Source organism: Chenopodium album, chromosome 9 (assembly GCF_948465745.1).
Source record: "Chenopodium album chromosome 9, dcCheAlbu1.1, whole genome shotgun sequence".
Taxonomy (NCBI): domain Eukaryota; kingdom Viridiplantae; phylum Streptophyta; class Magnoliopsida; order Caryophyllales; family Amaranthaceae; genus Chenopodium; species Chenopodium album.
Window position 1 is genome coordinate 55,047,456 of NC_137842.1, and position 17,705 is coordinate 55,065,160.

At 34.2% G+C, this 17,705-nt stretch overlaps 1 protein-coding gene across 1 annotated transcript; it reads right to left on the reverse strand.

Annotated features, from left to right (window-relative positions):
• Positions 1-1,177: 1,177 nt before the first annotated feature.
• Positions 1,178-13,009, reverse strand: LOC145559898 (actin-related protein 2/3 complex subunit 1A-like). The gene is made up of 15 exons (XM_081621177.1): positions 12,766-13,009; positions 8,738-8,823; positions 8,004-8,080; positions 7,763-7,857; positions 6,717-6,786; positions 5,528-5,597; positions 4,537-4,610; positions 4,420-4,462; positions 3,321-3,402; positions 3,149-3,237; positions 2,963-3,048; positions 2,626-2,689; positions 1,859-1,965; positions 1,675-1,733; positions 1,178-1,571 (listed from the first exon to the last, which is right to left on the reverse strand). Exons 1-15 carry the CDS (start codon positions 12,833-12,835, stop codon positions 1,510-1,512), a joined length of 1,134 nt encoding a protein of 377 aa, XP_081477303.1. The 5' UTR covers positions 12,836-13,009; the 3' UTR covers positions 1,178-1,509.
• Positions 13,010-17,705: the final 4,696 nt, after the last annotated feature.

A 17,705-nucleotide genomic window follows, 5' to 3' on the forward strand; every position in this document is an offset into this window, starting at 1 on the left:
AGAATTTTATTTTTGAAAAATTAATGAGAAGTAAAAACAGTTTTTTTTGGAAAAAATAAAATTGAAAACCATAATATGGATTTGGAGTGGGTCGCTTTTGGGAAGTGAAGGTTTGAGTTGGGTTGAGTTTTCGTTTTGAGGCATTTGGGCGAGTTTAGTAACCAGGCTGCTTCTTTATTGAAATGGTGTTGCATGTATCCTAGATGCACAAGGATGCATGTAAGACCAATTGACATTCCTAGTGCATTTTCATATTTGCCATGGGCATCTTTACAAAAGCCCACCATTGTGATCCATATTTTTTGGTTTGGCACACGGTGTGTATTTTAGCTAAACTTATAAAAAATTATTTATGTATAAAAAAATATTCGAGCTTGTTCATGAGCTTTCGAGCCGAGCCATGGGTGGCTTAGACTTGGCTTGTTAAGATATCGAGCCGAACTCAGACTCGAGTCGAGCTTTGACCGATCCGAGCATCGAATATTTCACGAGTAGGCTCGGCTCGTTAACACCCCTAGGCACACCTAATTGACTCATGGGTGTTTTCTCCCATGATTGTCCCCTCTTTTTTTCTTGTTCATATAATTGATAGTTTGATACACCTTATTGACGAATCCCTACCAAAAAATCAATTTCTCAATGTTTGACTTACATTTTCCCTCCATACCCTCCATTGAATGAGGGGAGGGTAGAATTAAAGTAGAAAACTAGAAATGATTTGATTTATCTATACATTGGGTGGCTTTCACAAGCTCCATTGTGACCAAAATTGGTGGAAAGATGAAAATCAATTCCTAAAAACTTCATTTTGACCGAAATGTCATTAAGGTGTCATTTTTAAAACAAAATTTAATTCAGAGTATTATTTGACAAAAAATTTAAGTATGCAATATGGAGCAGTGGAGCACAGAGCAACTTTCTTTGCAATGGTTGTATGGAGAAGGGGTAAAAAGGTCAATTGCAATTCCAATTCCAATCAGCCAACCTCTCAAAATGCTGCTCAACTCTACGATTCCAAATTGCTAGTTTGAAGGCTTTCCACTAACTGAAGCCGCTCTTACCAAACAGCGAAAACAGAAGATTGACTTGGTCACAATGTTTATATCCCTAAAACGCTTAAACAACTACAGCTATAGGGATTTTATTGCACTACAGCAGCAATAACACGGCTTATACCAATTTTGACATAAAATATTTTTATATGAAGGATAAGTAACAACAATACCGAGAATGTATTTCATATGAAGGAAAAGTAACAGCATCATCAAAACAAGAATGTTTTTCTTTTGGACCTACAAATATACTTTCAAACAGTATAACTATATCTACTCCGTACTTCTCATATACCCGAAATCTGCATCAATTACAGAGATATTCTGTTCCTGTCACTGGATGCAGCTGCTGGGAAATCAGCTTCTTTAACTGAGAAAAGATCTGATTTACAGATAATAGTTCTATAAGCTCCAAACTCATTAGCGTCCTCACAAGACCCAAAATCTTCTGTCTGTTTCAGTAATAGTCTGCCAGGTCTTGGCCTTCCAAATCCCAAATAACCACCTTACCATCAAGTCCTAGAATTAGATGTAAGTAAAAAAAAAAAAAGCATTAGCAGCCTTATCTACCTCGAAACTTTCAACAACAATTTACCAACTTAAGATAACAAGCTTTGTGTACCTGAAGTACTGAAGCGCGTCACTTTTGAGTCTCTTCCCTTTTTCAATGGCACAATGCAGCTGAATTCAAGTCAACCATATTAGCTATATGCCTATATGTATAACTTCGAGCAAAAGATTAGTCTATAAATAAAATAAAAAAAAAAAAAAAAAAAGAACAATCTAATTGGTAGGTAAGGCCATACGTAATGCAGTTATCATGAGCACGTCCACTCGAGTAAGAATCATTGCCATTATCATTGACATTGTTGTACTTTGAATGACCATATAGTTTTCCAAATGCTCCTGAAATCTGAAACAGTAATATTTTTGCATTAAACATGAAGCTATCATCAGCAATTTGAGCTGTATAAAATTGTAACAATAACTGCTCATAAAACCTTTGGAAATCGTGATAAATTATGCTATGGAAATGAATTTGTATATATATATTTGTAAAATAACATCCATTACTATTCCCATGGTATTGCTATTTCACCTCAAAATATCTCACAAATTTTCATTACTATCCATTACCATTTGTATTGGGTGGTAATGGGCAATTATGTAAACAATTCAAGTTTGGGGATGAAATTGCATTACCACGGACACAAAGATTTTACATGTATTGTCAGTATACATCCATTTTCTTTACCAATATTAATTGTCAGTAACCAAACAAGCCATCCAAACTTAAAATCCCACCCTATAAAGCAATCTTTCTAGCAAATAACTGGGTTTGATTGTCTAAAGTACAAGCTGTGCACATTAACTTGCTATGCAGTAATACCATAACAGAAATGAAAGCTTCTTATAAGTAAAGACCTAAAACGGACAAAAATCTTAAATATAGACCCAACTCCTACCCTTCTAAGTGCTCTAACTAGACAATGTGGGTATCAAAGACAAACCCAGTCACAGAAAAATTGTGAAATATCTTAGCATGCCAAAAACTATAGGCACTAGAATGTACCTGAGAACCAGCCCTTGCATTCGTTGGAGTTGTCTGCTTTTGACCAAGAAATCTAATAAAGCTCCTGCAAGAGAGCAAAGTAAAATGTTCATCTATGTAAAGAGAAAGAAAAAGATGTGCACTTGTATATTAAAATACAGATTAAATTTTACAATCCACTCGTGAAACAGGAACTCAAAGGCCAGCAACAAAATCTACTTCTAACAAAATTATGTAGAGTATGATTATTATAACAGCAATCCATTACATGACCTCAATTGTAAACTCTAGATTAAGGCATAAACATAACACATCGATTCAATTTGTCAAACCAGCAAAACAAGCAAGTTATTATTACCACAACCCACTTTCATCTGCAGCAAAAACCATAGGATTGCAGTCAAATCCCACACCTATGACCATCTTTTCAGACACAAAATAGACCTGCAAGATAAATGCACATAAAATCAGATAAGAGTTTGAAGTTAAAAGTAATGAAGCAGCAGTTTTCTAGTGAAGTTGATGAGAGAGGATGCTGACCCACATCACGGAGAGGCAAATCGCGGAATGCGACACTTTGTGCCAAAGGTGACGGACCAACATCATCAACAAAGTATATCATTGAGTTATGACCTGAAGATCCACATAAAAATGAAAGACCATGTTAAGAAAAATGAGTTTCTAGAATAAGATGTGATTACTAAAAAAATTCTTACCAACATAAGCTAGGGTGTTGCCACTAGGAGACCACTTTACACCAAATGCCCATGAATATGAAAGATCAAGCTGTAGAATTTGCTGCAAAAAGAGGAGTGATATGGAAATACCTGTTGTCAGCACTAGCAGAAATACAGAGTACTAAAACGGGAAATACAGCAATATATTTGTATAAGAATATAAGATTTTTAAAATTTATGAGAAAAATCATTGTAAAATACATAGTTTAAAACATAAATATAATTTTAAATTCATACGCGACAATCACGATAAGATCCACGATAAACACATCAATTCCATTACCAAATCAACGCGACCGAAACCGCATTTTGAACCATGCTATGAGACTGATCATATTTCACAAATAACGTGGAAATTGGGAAATAATGTCTCTATACTGCTATTTGGAAAGTTGCTGGTGTGTCATTAATTTGGAAACCCATTAATGGCAAGCGTTGCACCCCAGTTCATAGTTGATGGTGAGCCAACTACTAGTCGAAGTTCGGGGTGCTGGGTGCACCCGAGCAACAGTTCAGGGTGTTGAGGCCTTTGCCTCACGATTAAGGTGTATAACAATAAAGAAAACTCTGTAATAACCAGTCTATGGGAAGAAAATTATAGGTATGCCTACATAATTTTATTTGTAGTATCTTGAGAAGAAAGATAGCAGGTTAGTTAGAGGGGGAGGAATCAGAATTACTCAATGAGAGTAGGAAAGAAAAATCCATGGAAAATATTGAGTTGTTATTTTAGCTTTATTAGTTAGCTTTGAGAGAGCGTCAAGTCATTGAATACTTGACATTTATCTTCAATCTTCTGTAATTCCAATTTAATGTTATTTTAAAAACATCTTTCCCTTAAGTTCAGCATCACTAAATCTGTCTGCTTATGTCAGCTTAACTCAGAGACTACTCTTCACATCACTATATCATCTCAAATTAGTCCATATTTCAGTATTCTACTCCAGTATTGAACAGTGTCAGAATCCATGGTCAAGAAATATATTGTAATTGCAAAAGCAACAGAATTAAATAATGACAGAGAACACAATTAGGGGAAAAAATTAATAAAAAAAAAATAGAAGAATAGATCAAGGACCTCTCCAAATTTTGTATCAGATGAAGAGCCAGCTTCAGAATTCCTGAAAACAATACAACAAGAAATGAAGAAAGGTACAGGTAGATATTTTTATTAAGTCAATAAGCATGGTAATACCTTGTATCAACACCCTTGATAAAAGTGGAAAATATTCTGCATTTTCCATCTGTTGACGTTGTTGCCAAAAGAATCTATTATAAAATTAGCAAATAGGAAATGACTTGTCAGATGTAACAAACTACTTCAGAGTTAAAAAGCTCAGAAGATTTCTTTTATTTCACAGCTTAGGGGATGGGTGTCTCCGGGGGATCTCAATAAACTTATTGTGATAATATTTTTACTTCAGAGTAGTAAAATGAGTCTAATTACTCTAATGCTACAATGACCTTTGTCATCATTCTCTATTTCAAACTCTTAAAAAAATAAAATAAAAGCCTTATTTCTAAGGTAATACCATAGAAATTTCCCCCCTTTTAAGGATCTTCTATTCTCTATTTTCTTCCTCTAAACTGTCCCATTTTCTTCTTTCTGTAGAGTCCCCTAATTCCATTAGCTCTCTTCTTCCTTTAAATATCCTCTCCCATTTTGGTACAAGAACACCGATATCTTCCTTGTTACTACATATCTCCATCATCAAGTCACAGAGAAGGCAGTGTACTCAATGTAGAACCTATATTAACTTTGAAAATTTGCAGCTCTTCTAATTATGAATTATTTATAAAAAGATCTAGGCTAACTAGCACACAAACTGAACAGAACAAGAATATGTTGCAGACAAGATGCTGAATATAGAGCGTAGTGGTTATAAAGATAAATCTGGCTATAGCCTCAGTCCACAGGATATTAAATTGGAAAATTACTGAAGATTTGTAGCCAGCTCTGTTTTTATTACTCTTGCCAATAAGTGCAACACAAAATATAGAAATAAGATAACCATAGCACTTGATTACACATGTCATGCAGAGGTAAAGTAGGTAACTAACGAGAACATAACAGGGAAACCCAGAAATTACAGCAGTAGAATTTCAGCAATTTGCAATAAGAAAGGTGATAGCAGCCACTAACATATAATAAAGCACAAAGAGGATCGAAAAAAAAAAAACCTCACATTATTGGGATGCCAGGCAACACTTGTCACAGAAGAGTTGTGCTTTTTCCTTATAAGTTTACTGACCCACCTGAGCAGTATATAAGACAGCACTTATCATTGATGGATCCAGCCATGGCAGCCAAACATACAAAAGATCAAGCTACTTGAATGTAACAAATAGAACAAATATACATGCTTTTCTTTGCCTTGTCAACACAAACAATCCAAATAGAAATAACATAATAGAATTGGTAACCACCTTTCAAAAGTAAAAATTGGAAAATTAACCAATTTTTAATGTTTGGCATGCAAAAAATCTACTAAGATACATGATCAAGTCCTACTACCCTTCCGCACCCCAAGGGCAATAGTGTAGAATTTTTTTTCCACAAATGCTTAATTTACTGTCACTCAATTTCTGCCCCATTTCAGAATGTAAACATTTGAAGCAGTAGAGTTCAAAAAAGGAGCATATCAAACCGTCTTATTTGACAACCAAGTAATTTCAAATGTAAAAGAGTTAAAAATTCAAGATATGCATGCTGGTTCTTTCTCTATCTAACTTCTACTATCCTGCTTCCAGGTGATGTCACAGAGAGGTATAGCATATAAATCCATCTTCCCAAATCTCAACTGCTAATTGAGCATTAAGATTTGAGATTCACCAATCACCATACATAGCCAAGCAGAATATGATAATTTATTGGAATTTACATAGGAAAATTTGTATATAGCAAAATTAAGACTTATTGATTACAGTTACTTAACATTTCTAAGCTGTTATAATCACAAGTGAGATCACTAACTTATTTGTAATTTACCATCTAAAATTTCTAAATTGTTTCATTTCCTTTCCCCATTATTATTTTATTTATTTTATTATTATTATTATTATTTTTTTTTTTTTTTTTTTTTTTTTTTTTTGTGACAAGTTCATTTCCATTCCTTGCCACACATGGAACACTACAAAAATCCATATCCAGTGATAATTAAAGCCATCAACAGCCTATAAAAATTGTTTAGACCTTAATATTTTCAACTCCAACTGAGGCAAACAAAAACTGTCAGCAAGTATTTATATAAAACACATTGGTGCGAGAAATTCAGAGATAAGAAAACCCCACAGGAAAACTGGGCTCATCATAGCCACAAATGAATAAGAAAGCAAAAATAGGTCCTAGTGGATCGCTACATGCCATTTACTTACCAGTTGTTTTCTTGCTCGTAGTAGCATATGCAAACTGTCTTAGCTCCACTACCAACAGCAAACTTGTTTTCTGAAACAAGAGTATGTAAATTTATACAAGTTTGGGATGTCCTCTTTAAGAATGTGCGTCTCCTATAGGGATAATCCATGAGATAAAGATACCATAAACGGAGATACATGGAAAAGGCCATTAAAGTCCACATGCAAAAATATATGATCAAAGGTAGTCGAATAAATAAATAAAAAACTTGTCTATTCATTGAGGACATATTTCATATCTGTCCAAAGTAATATAGAAATTTGATAAAATCAAACACAAAGCCTAGCTAAAGTGTGTTCCTCTTCACCTTATTTTTACTTGCCTAGGTTAAAAATTATAGTTAAAAGTAATGATTGGAAAAGTTGATATGTTTGAGACATGAAAGATACTTAGGTTATGCCAGAGGACATAGATAGGATCTAAGAAGGGATTGAAAGCCAAAAATACTACTTGCTTAATGAAAACTATAGATTTGTTTGCATAGACTTAAGGCATGCACACTCAAGGAAACATGTATAATGTCATATGGATGAAATATAATAACCACTAATTGCAACAACAGTAAAAACAAAATCATGGCCATATTTTCAAAAGGATAAAATGCATAAACCAAAAATTAATGACATGTGATCATCCACAAAGAATACTATCTTGGTTAATGATCACGGATAGTGAAACAAGAATTAATAACATGCATACACGAATTATAGTTACATTACTTTCTTGAGTTAACCACCCCCCCCCCCCCCCCCCCCCCCTCCCAACCCCCTACAAAAAAAAAGGCCATTTTTTAAATTTGGTAATCTAAACTTCAAACTTTCCCATACCCTTGAATCCTTGATAATACCCTTAAGCCTTAACTAAAGATTCAAAAAGAGACTACATTGGTATGATTAAGATGCCAATTTTTTATTAGTAGTTTTATTTAGATTCCTTAATATTGAGCCCAATTCAAATATGGTTAAACCCTAAACTACCAAAGGAAAAAGGTGATAAATTAAGATACCTTTCGGACTCCATTGCACACATAGGGCAGCACGGTTTAGTCTTAGAATAACTAGTGTTGGAACCCATTCACCTCCTTCATGGTGCCAAACATACCTGAAAATAAAGAGCAATTAAAGTAAAAAAATGTCAAACAAAAAGAATTCATCTCAACCATAAGGGCAAATCTAGTTTGGCCATCAAAGCACTTAGAAAACTCCATTAGAATGTGAAAACCACATTCAAGACCAAAAATAACTCACGAATTTCGATCATGAGAAACAGTCACGATTTTGTTCATGTTTGAGCTCCAGTCTATACCGCATACAACTTGATCATGCTACAACAAAAGAAAACATGACAATTTCAAAATTAAGTCAGCTAAACACTGCCGAGTAACCAATTCAGAAATTATTATGAGCCAATTTTGAATTTCAAAACTCATTTCATTTATTCATATTTAATTTCACCATCGAAGGACATCTTTACTTTTAAAATTAATTGCCATCCACTACATCCAACAGAAAATTTGCATACAGTGATAGTTCTAGATGATTCTTCATTAGTTCAGTAAATATTTTAAAGAAGAACCAGCGCACAATGATTTTGTTTTTTTTTTGTTTTTTTGAAAAAAAGGAACAAAAACATGGACAAATAAGTTCCATCAAAACTTAGAAAACTTGAAGTCCTAATAAAATCAACACCAAAACATGTATTTGCAACAGTTTTATATGGCACTCCATGTCCCTCATCAAATACTAAATCAACAAGTGGAAAATTTGTTCCAAAATTAACCTATTAATTCTGCAAGACAGAAGTCACAGAACTAAACATACAATGAGAATATCAACACCAATTCCACTGGGAAAAAAAAAACAAAAGAAAAAAAAGAACCCTACATCATCATACCTTTTTAAGGACATGACAGAAGTACAGAACTAAACATAAAATGAGAATATCAATTCCATAGGGGAAAAAAAGCCCTACATCATCATACCTTTTGAAGGACATGTATTTTTTCCCATTTGTCGGCCGATGATTGATATATGTGGACTTCTTCAGTATTTGGGCATACAGCAATCACTAGGAGAAAAAAAAAAAAAAAAAAAAAAAAAAAAAATTTGCTCTTACTTGGTTGTATAAAAAAAAAAACAATGGAATTATAAGAGGCAGCAACATAATAGAGCTTGTATATAACACGATTGTGGATCAATGGAACTATTAATACAGCACAAGCCTATTCAGCAGTATCCTCTATATCCCTATAAAAGGTGCCAAGTTCTCAGTCTGGGGACATGGAAATGTGAAGGTCACTTGCACTATAAGAGTAAAAGATTCTGCGATAAACCATTTAAAAAGTAGATATTTATTGGATCCAAGGGATTATAAAGTGCATTTATCAGCTTTCTGTGAATTGAGTGAGTATAAATCTTCAGTGTTTCAGCTTTCCCTAACAAAGTTCTTAACTATACAAATATCTCAGGAGAAGCCATTTAGGCATGCAACTATTGCAACTTTTGTCTAGAGCCCCCCTCCCCTCCCAGCAGTGACTATGAGCTAAATGACAGTGTTTATATGGACCTACTACACAATTGCTCTCGTGCATCACAGAAAACATCTATATCTATACTTCTATACTTATATATTAAAAAGCGTTCCTAAAACAGAATATGTTCCACGTGTCACCTTTTTTAAGCTCGATATGTCAGCAATAAGTGCCACAAGTCACTATAAACATGACATGTCACCTTCACAACATGTATTAGGTTGCATCTAAAAAATGCTTATAACAAGACTTGAGTCATTAGTTACAAGTCTTACCATCTTAGCCATTTACTGATTATGTTTATTTATCCAACAAAATTTTACTTAACTTAGGCAAGTTAATTTGTGTCTAATTATATTATTTGTTTATAGTATGTAATGATTGAGTTTGACAGCTAAAAAATGTTTATAGCAAGACTTAAACTCGAAACCAACAACTCTTACTATCAAAACAATCGAACTTGATTAGCAAACAAAACAAGTACAAACTAGCAACCCGGCGCATCGCCCGGGCTACACACTAGTCTTTATTTAAAAGCTGGCAAACAGACAATGAATTGGATATAATACAAATGGTAAACTATAAAGCAAATAATAGTACTTGATTGACTAATGGTTATCAAAAGTCATAAAATTACAAGGTTGTATGAAAATTCCAACCTAAACCCTAACCCTTGCAATTAGTGTGGCTCACCTAGACTAACAAAGGACATTTGGAAAAACAGCTGCTCAAATGTAGGCTTTACATTAAGTTGCTGTTTAATTACATATAGGAAGTTTAACCTTCATATAAAGTTCTATTTCACAATGTAGTTCCACTTACCTAGAGGGAGATCAGCCAGCAACTTCCTCGATTTAGTTGACACATGAAGTAACACTCCTCAAAAGTTCCACTTCCTACGTAATTGCTTATATTTTTTTCCTATATTTTTTCCTAGGGTACTCAACTAATCATGTATTCATACGTCAACATATATTTTTTTCCTAGGGTACTCAACTAATCATGTATTCATACGTCAACCAAACAAGCACTAAGATATTTTATCCACATAATAACAAACAAAAAAAAAAAGATCAATTGCCTAGCCAGGAATACATTTAAGGAAAATCGCAGAGAACCATTATCACTATGGTAGTGGAAATTGACAAGCTGCTTTAAAAGTAAAATAAGCTAGCCCTTCTCAGTGGAATCACCACTACTCTCGACTACCAGTTGGGACATAAAGAAGAAGCAAGAACAACACACCTTACCAAAAACCTTCTTTTTTTTGTAAGCTCAAATGACACAGAATTTAGAGGTGTTTCATGTTGGTGTCATAGATGGAATAGTTGACTGGACAGTTGATGAAGCACTCACAGAAAAAAACAAGTGGTACAGTATTGAAGCAAGTTACTAGAATCATAGTCCTAAATTTTCATAAAGCTTAATACAATTGTCACCAAGAGTTTAGCTGTTCTAGTATAAAGGGTCAATGGGTCATTCCCAAGAGAGGACCAGTGGCGGAGCTATTCATGTGCCTACTGATGCACGTGACTCAGCAGTGGGGAAAAAAAAAATTAAGTTTATTTAAAAATAAATAAATAAATAATATAAGAACTCTCCCTAACCCTAATACGTAGTACTTTGATGCACCGCTCCACAGCTTCTCCTTCTCTTTCCTTTCTCTCTCTTCTCTCACTTCTCTTTCCTTTCTATTTCCTCACGCTTCTCATTCTCTTTCTTCTTCTTTTCTCCTTCTCTTTCCTCTTTTCCTTCAATTTCCTCTATTTATTTGTCTCGGAAATTTTTGGATGTATGTTTAGGTGGTGGTGTTAGTAAATTTATAATGGTTTTTAATGTCGAATTTGGCCATGAAAAGTCTAGATCTAGAGTTTTCATGGTCAAATTTGGCATTATTATACCAAATTCGTGGTGAAATTCGAAGTCATTAGAGGTTTGAGCCTTTGAGGTATGGTTTCGTGTTTTGGTTGATTTTTGGTTTCGATTATTGTTGATTTTCGTTTTGGTTTTTGTTGATTTTTGTTGTTTGTTTTTTGCTTGGTTTGTTTTAGTGGGTTTGATTTTCGTTAATTTGGCCGTGAAATTTGAAGTCATTAGAGGTTTGAGGTATGGTTTCGTGTTTTGGTTGATTTTTGGTTTTGATTATTGTTGATTTTCATTTCGGTTTTTGTTGATTTTTGTTTGTTTTTGGCTAGGTTTGTTTTAGAGGGTTTGATTTTCGTTAATTTCTGGGTTTGATTTTGTTTTTCTTTGAGATTTGGGTATGATTTTATAGTAATTTTTGGGTTTGATTAATTGATTTTTGTGTTATATTTGGGTAAATTTGTGGTTTGATTTTCATTAATTTTTAGGTTTGATTTTCGATTGGAAGATTTTCGAGGTGAAATTGTTTGATTTTTGGGTATGATTTGTTGATTTTTTGGGTTTAACTTTGTTGGAATTTCATGTTTGAATTCTCGAAAATTTTGTTAAGGGGTGACTTTTGTGGTGTCTTATTGTGGTTCTTGCGATGTATGGGTGAGATTCTAGGGTGGGCAGTGGTGGTAGGTAAAGGTGGTTTCACATGGTGACTCACAGGTACGAAAATCCTAGATCCGCCACTGGAGAGGACATAAAGGTCATAAACCCAAAAAGTAGAACAAATGTAACAATTCCCTCTTCTGTGACAGCCAATGTTTTAGCTCTCTCTTAAACAGTCTGCAAATCAGTTCCTTGTGTAGGTCACTAGCTCCTACTCGTGTTGAGTAATTCTACTCAGCCCAGTCAATAGGCTAGACAATAGAGAAAAACACCACCTACACCTAAATCTGATCCCCGAAGCAAGCATAGTCAGCAATTGAACAGGTATAATTTAACAGTAAATAAGGCTTCGAGTTAAAACAACACTTTACACAAAAGCCAGAATCTACCCTCCAAAAGATGATAATACACTTGCTATAGCTCACAGGACTAAGATTTCAACACAAACCAAATCAGCATTTGATCAAACCCATGAACAAATGCCAGAAATTCTCCAAGAATTACATTTGTTTCACTCTTATTAAAAGGGTTTCAGGGCAAATTTCATCTGGGATTCTGGGTGCCAAATAGCTTACAAAGCTGATACCTTCAAAATTTAAATTATATTTCATGAAATGATAATTTATTTATCAAACCTTTTAATTCACTGATCTCCTCTTTAATTTAAAAATACATTGCAGAATTTTCATTTATCCCCACCAAAAAATATGATCTTTTGTTTAATTACTCAATTACATTACCAATAAACAAAATGGGCAAATCAAAATAAATGAAATGAAATCAAATTTAACGCCCAATTTGCTAACACTTATGAATATGAAAAATCATAAAAACCCAATTAAGAATAGTTTGATCCACAACCAATGCAGGCAAAATTAAGATCAAATTCACCCAAAACCAATAACATTGAAATGAAAACGTAACAAAATCCAAAAGAAATGTATGAAGAGAGAAAGTACTTGAATGGTCAGGACTCCAGACATGACAAGTGATACACTGAGCAAACTTATGAACAGAAACAGCCGTCATTTCTTCTAATCTTATTAGGAAATCAGATCTCGCCGGGAATCCTTCAGATCTGGAAACTGGGAGATGATCACCCGATGTTAGGTACCGATGAAAGCCAAAAGAGATGTCTTATCGAGTTTCCTCGTTCCGTTAATTCGCCTTATTTTTATTTACTTTAGAATCAAAACAAAAATCAAATTAGATTAGAATAAAAATTCAATTCAGACCATTGTATTAGACATAATTTTTTATCACTAAATACATTTACTAGTTAGAATTTGTTTGATACACGGTTTATATAAAATCGTTTTTGTAAATTATACATTAAAAAAAATTTGACCATTATATATATATATATATATATATATATTTGAAGGAATTAATAAGATTTACTGAATTAGTCAAATATATGTAGAAAAAACTCCCTCAAAAGAAAGGATTATCTCCTTTGAAAGAAAAGCGATAGCTTCGTATTTGACGACTAATCTTCGACCATGGTCGACGACCTAGCAATTAAGTGCTCATCTATTTGCCTAAAAAGATGATGAGAACAATCTGGACATCTAGTGGACTTAGGAGGTACTGATGTGAAACGTTATTGTTGGTGGGGAAGCTATTGTCGAGCGGACCATATAGCGTGGAGGCTTTCAAGGAACAATGATAAAGGTATGGGCACCTTCGAATAACATTGTAAGTAGGGTTATCGGACCAAATCTATATGCTTTTCAATTCTTCCATTGGAAGGATAAGGAGAAAGTCTTGAAAGGTAGATTGTAGTGTCGGGAAAACAATCTATTATTATTGCTTAACGAAGTGAATGGTGACAAGCAACCTGAGAACATATCATTGAATTACTCCCTTTTCTGGAATAGGGTCTGTAATTTGCCTTTTAATTGCAGATCAAATGATGATTTAAAAACCCTAACTGTTAATCTTGGAGAACTGATGGAATTAGAGGAGGACTTACTAGGGCTTAACCGTTATCGTCGAGTTCAAATGATGATTGATGTTCATAAACCCCAGCCCTTCGACGTTATCAATGGATGAAAGAAAAGAGTGGTAACAAAGTGAAGGTGAAATATAGTATGAGCGTCTTCCTTACTTTTGCTTTGCTCATGGAATCATGGGACTCTCAGAGAAGGACTATGTTGATATGCCAAAAGAGGAAAAAAGTATAAATAGGGGGTGGGAAATTAGGGAGAAAAACAAAAGAGGGAAAAACGCCTAAAAATGGTTGCAAGTAGGGAAAATTTGGAGTCAACGCCTGAATTTGGAGTCAATGCCGGAAAAGAGGGATGAGGTTTCATTAAACAAAAAAAGTGATCGTGGTGGTTTTTTGTAGCAAAGAATCGTTTAAAAGGTTTTTTCTTGCAAAATGAGGCATTTAAATGATTTTTTGAATATATGTGTATTTTGTGGGGAAAGATATAAAGTACATACGTAAAGAGTAGATTCATACTCCATCCATATAAAGTTTGGGTTTAGTACAGAGTATAAATATACCCAAACCCACAAAATCAAATCAGTCGTTTCTTTTTCTTCGATTCCTTGAATCCCAAGACTAGATTTGTTTTAGGTCGGGGTGCATTCTATTCACCTGATTTTTACTTATCGTATTTCATCTGAACTTATCTAAACTAATCTGATCTTATCTGAACTAATCTGAACTTATCTGAATTAATATGAACTTATCTAATCTTATCTGAACTTAACTATTAGCCTTTATTAGTTACTCTTTTAGTTATAAATGAAACTTGGGTAGCGTTGATTAACACTAATCACGACTTATCTAAACTTTTTTTCCTGAACTTATCTTATCAGAACTTGTCTGAACTTATTAACCCTTATCTACCTTAATTTTCCTCCGTACCTATTGAAAGAGATTCTCTGGTTACATTTTTTTAGCATCGAATATCAATTTCACATTCTAGTTTCGTTGATATATTTTTTTTCAAACTTAATTTTGATAATTGAGTAGGAAAATTTAGCTTTTTGTGTGTGTGTGTGTGTGTGTGTGTGTGTGTGTGTGTGTGTGTGTTTTGAAGATAGGAGGATTTAGCTTGTTTACAAGAATTTTGGTTATAACCCTTGATTAGAATTTTGTTAGATATTTGCTATAAAAAAAAAAGATTATGGTTAGATATTTGATTCGAAAAAGGCATTGGTGGCAGTGTTGCTATATCTAGGTTTTAACAGTATCTTGTAATTAATTCTTTATTGCAGGAATTGCGAGTGAATATGAATTTGAGTAGGTTATTTATTTATTTATTTATTTTTTTATTTACAAAAGATCCATGTAACGAAAAAATTCTTACAACCAAAAACCAACAAATTAAGGGTTCGTTTGGCATCACTGTAGTTTTCTGTTTTTTGTTTTTTTTTTTTACATCATATGATATATATCATGTAATGAATAAAAAAATTAGTCAAATTTATTAAAATTATGATAATTTTGAAAATTGACAACCAAAAAGTGGAAACACCTTTTTCTTGTTTCCTGTTTTTGGTTTTTAGTTTAAAAAAAAAAAATTGAAAAAAAAAAACAATGCCAAACAAGCCCTAAGTGACAGGAAACCAAATAAACAGAAAGCTACATAAAAAAACATCTTCTTTCGCATACCTTAATCCAGCAAAATACCTTAATCCTGCAAAATAAGAAACGGTTAGAAACGTGCATTCTGCTACCTAATTCCGTAAGCCTAGAGATGGATAGCGACATAAAGAGGCTGAATGATTCGATGATAGGGACCGCACTGAAAACCGAACATCCCAAGCGGGATTACCATTCAAATGAGGCAAGCCAATTGGATGACTAATTTGGACCGACGGATAGGAAAACTCTGAAGCTATGGGATTAACTAGGAGGGAAGGATCTTGTTGGATGGGAGTTGGATCATTTGTCATCAAGGTATGTGGGGAAACATGTTGATGACTCAAGGAAGGAGATGTAGGAGTTTATAGGTACTACGCAGCGGAAAAACATGAATCATATTCAATCAAATACCAATCCCAAGATCATATGCATAACACACAAGACACATAATCATACCTTTGATGCGTGAATTCTACGAAGCTATTCGACAGGAAAATCAGGGAGAGAATAGAGCCCCAAGCGTTGCTCCTCTACTTAGTCCACGAGATTCGAACGAGCTGTCCACCAATACTAGATTGGTCGAGTGATTGAGGAAAACCGTGATCACCACCTTTTCGGACAACCGACCACCGCACGAACCACCACCACCACGAGACACCACCGGCGTCGAGGAGTAGGAGAGAGCCGTGTGAGAGAGGACTTTGAGAGGGGTTGGGTTTCGTGTTTGCTAATTAGGGTTTGATCATATTGATCAGTTAATTGCTTACATGCAAACCTAGGCACCTAGTCTATTTATAACCTCATTATAATTAGACTAGGGCACGAAGCCCAAAACTCCTTCTAATCCTCTACATGGCCGACCACCTAGAGTGATGAGGCCCATGATGGGCCTCGTCCTCTAATGCTCGATTTAGCCCCTTTGTATGACCTTATAGGATCCGTCCAATTGGGATTTGGGCTTTTTACTAGTCCAAAGATCGTTAGTACCTCTAGCTATGGCAAAATGACGACCCAAATGTACGAACTTAATTATCTCCATAATTTGATCCATTTATATATCTAGTAATTGCACACGACGAAGACATAACTCCTTCAATCTCCCACTTGTCTGAGACAAGGGTGCAATATTCAAATTCCTTAAGTCAATATATGTGTCGATTTGATAATATGATTGCATCACATGTCGAGATCATATTAATCTACAAATCGTTTCTTGAAATCTGAGTTAGAATTACAAAACCAAATGATTACTGTGTAATGCATTTGAACGCGGCCACGTATTTTATGAATTCTCCCTCTTCAAGCGGTCATGACACATTTGCTAATTTAATAGGTATACTCTATCCAATCTTGTGGTAACAAGCCTCCCACTCAACTTCTGAAATAACCAGGAAACCCCTTTTATAATCTCCAATTACGGCTAGACGTTTGAGTGTACCACAGTCACAACATCCATTGAATGAAATCAATGTTCCACTCATGTCAAAGGAATCCACTAATATATACGGAAGCTCTATACTTGAACTTCAAAGTAGGTCAATAGTTCGATCATGCATCATTCATGCATATCCAAGTGATTGATCGAGCATCACTATGCCCCTATAGCCCATGAAATTGCGCTATCCAATCAATCTTACATGCTAGTCCATTTATTGAAATCATTTATGTCCACTTTAATGATCTCGAACTAGGAACTTAAATAATATATGAATTTTGTTCACCTGTGGGGTTTCAATTCACCAGGTCATCAACCTGATGAGCCCATCAATTCATAATTATTTTGGACATTTTATTTAATTTCCAAAATCATAATTAAATAAGAGAAATAATAATTTCTATTTTAAACATAATTCTGCAAATTGATGCATTTCTCATGTAATATGTTTTCTCAAAACATACACAACTTAAATTACATAACTTGCTTCAATCCTAAGACTTTAATATGACTCTCATACCTTAGTCCATGGAAGGGGTTTAGTGATTTATCACTCATAATAAAACTTTGCAGAACATGACCTTCCGCTGGTCAATGATCTCATAATTGAGGTGATATCTCATATCCTTTTGTTTGGATTTGTGATGTGACTCTGGCTCCTTTGTTCTTGGGCAAAGGTGACCTGTTATTCACATGACATCTTAATCCGAACTTCCTCTCTAACTATCTTACTATAGTTTAATACACATATTCTGACATTGAGTATGCAACAATGCTCTGCTTTGAACTCTTCAAGCTCACTGTCCTTCTCCATCCAGACACAAATATGCATTTAGATCACCATCTAAAATCATCTTGCCTGT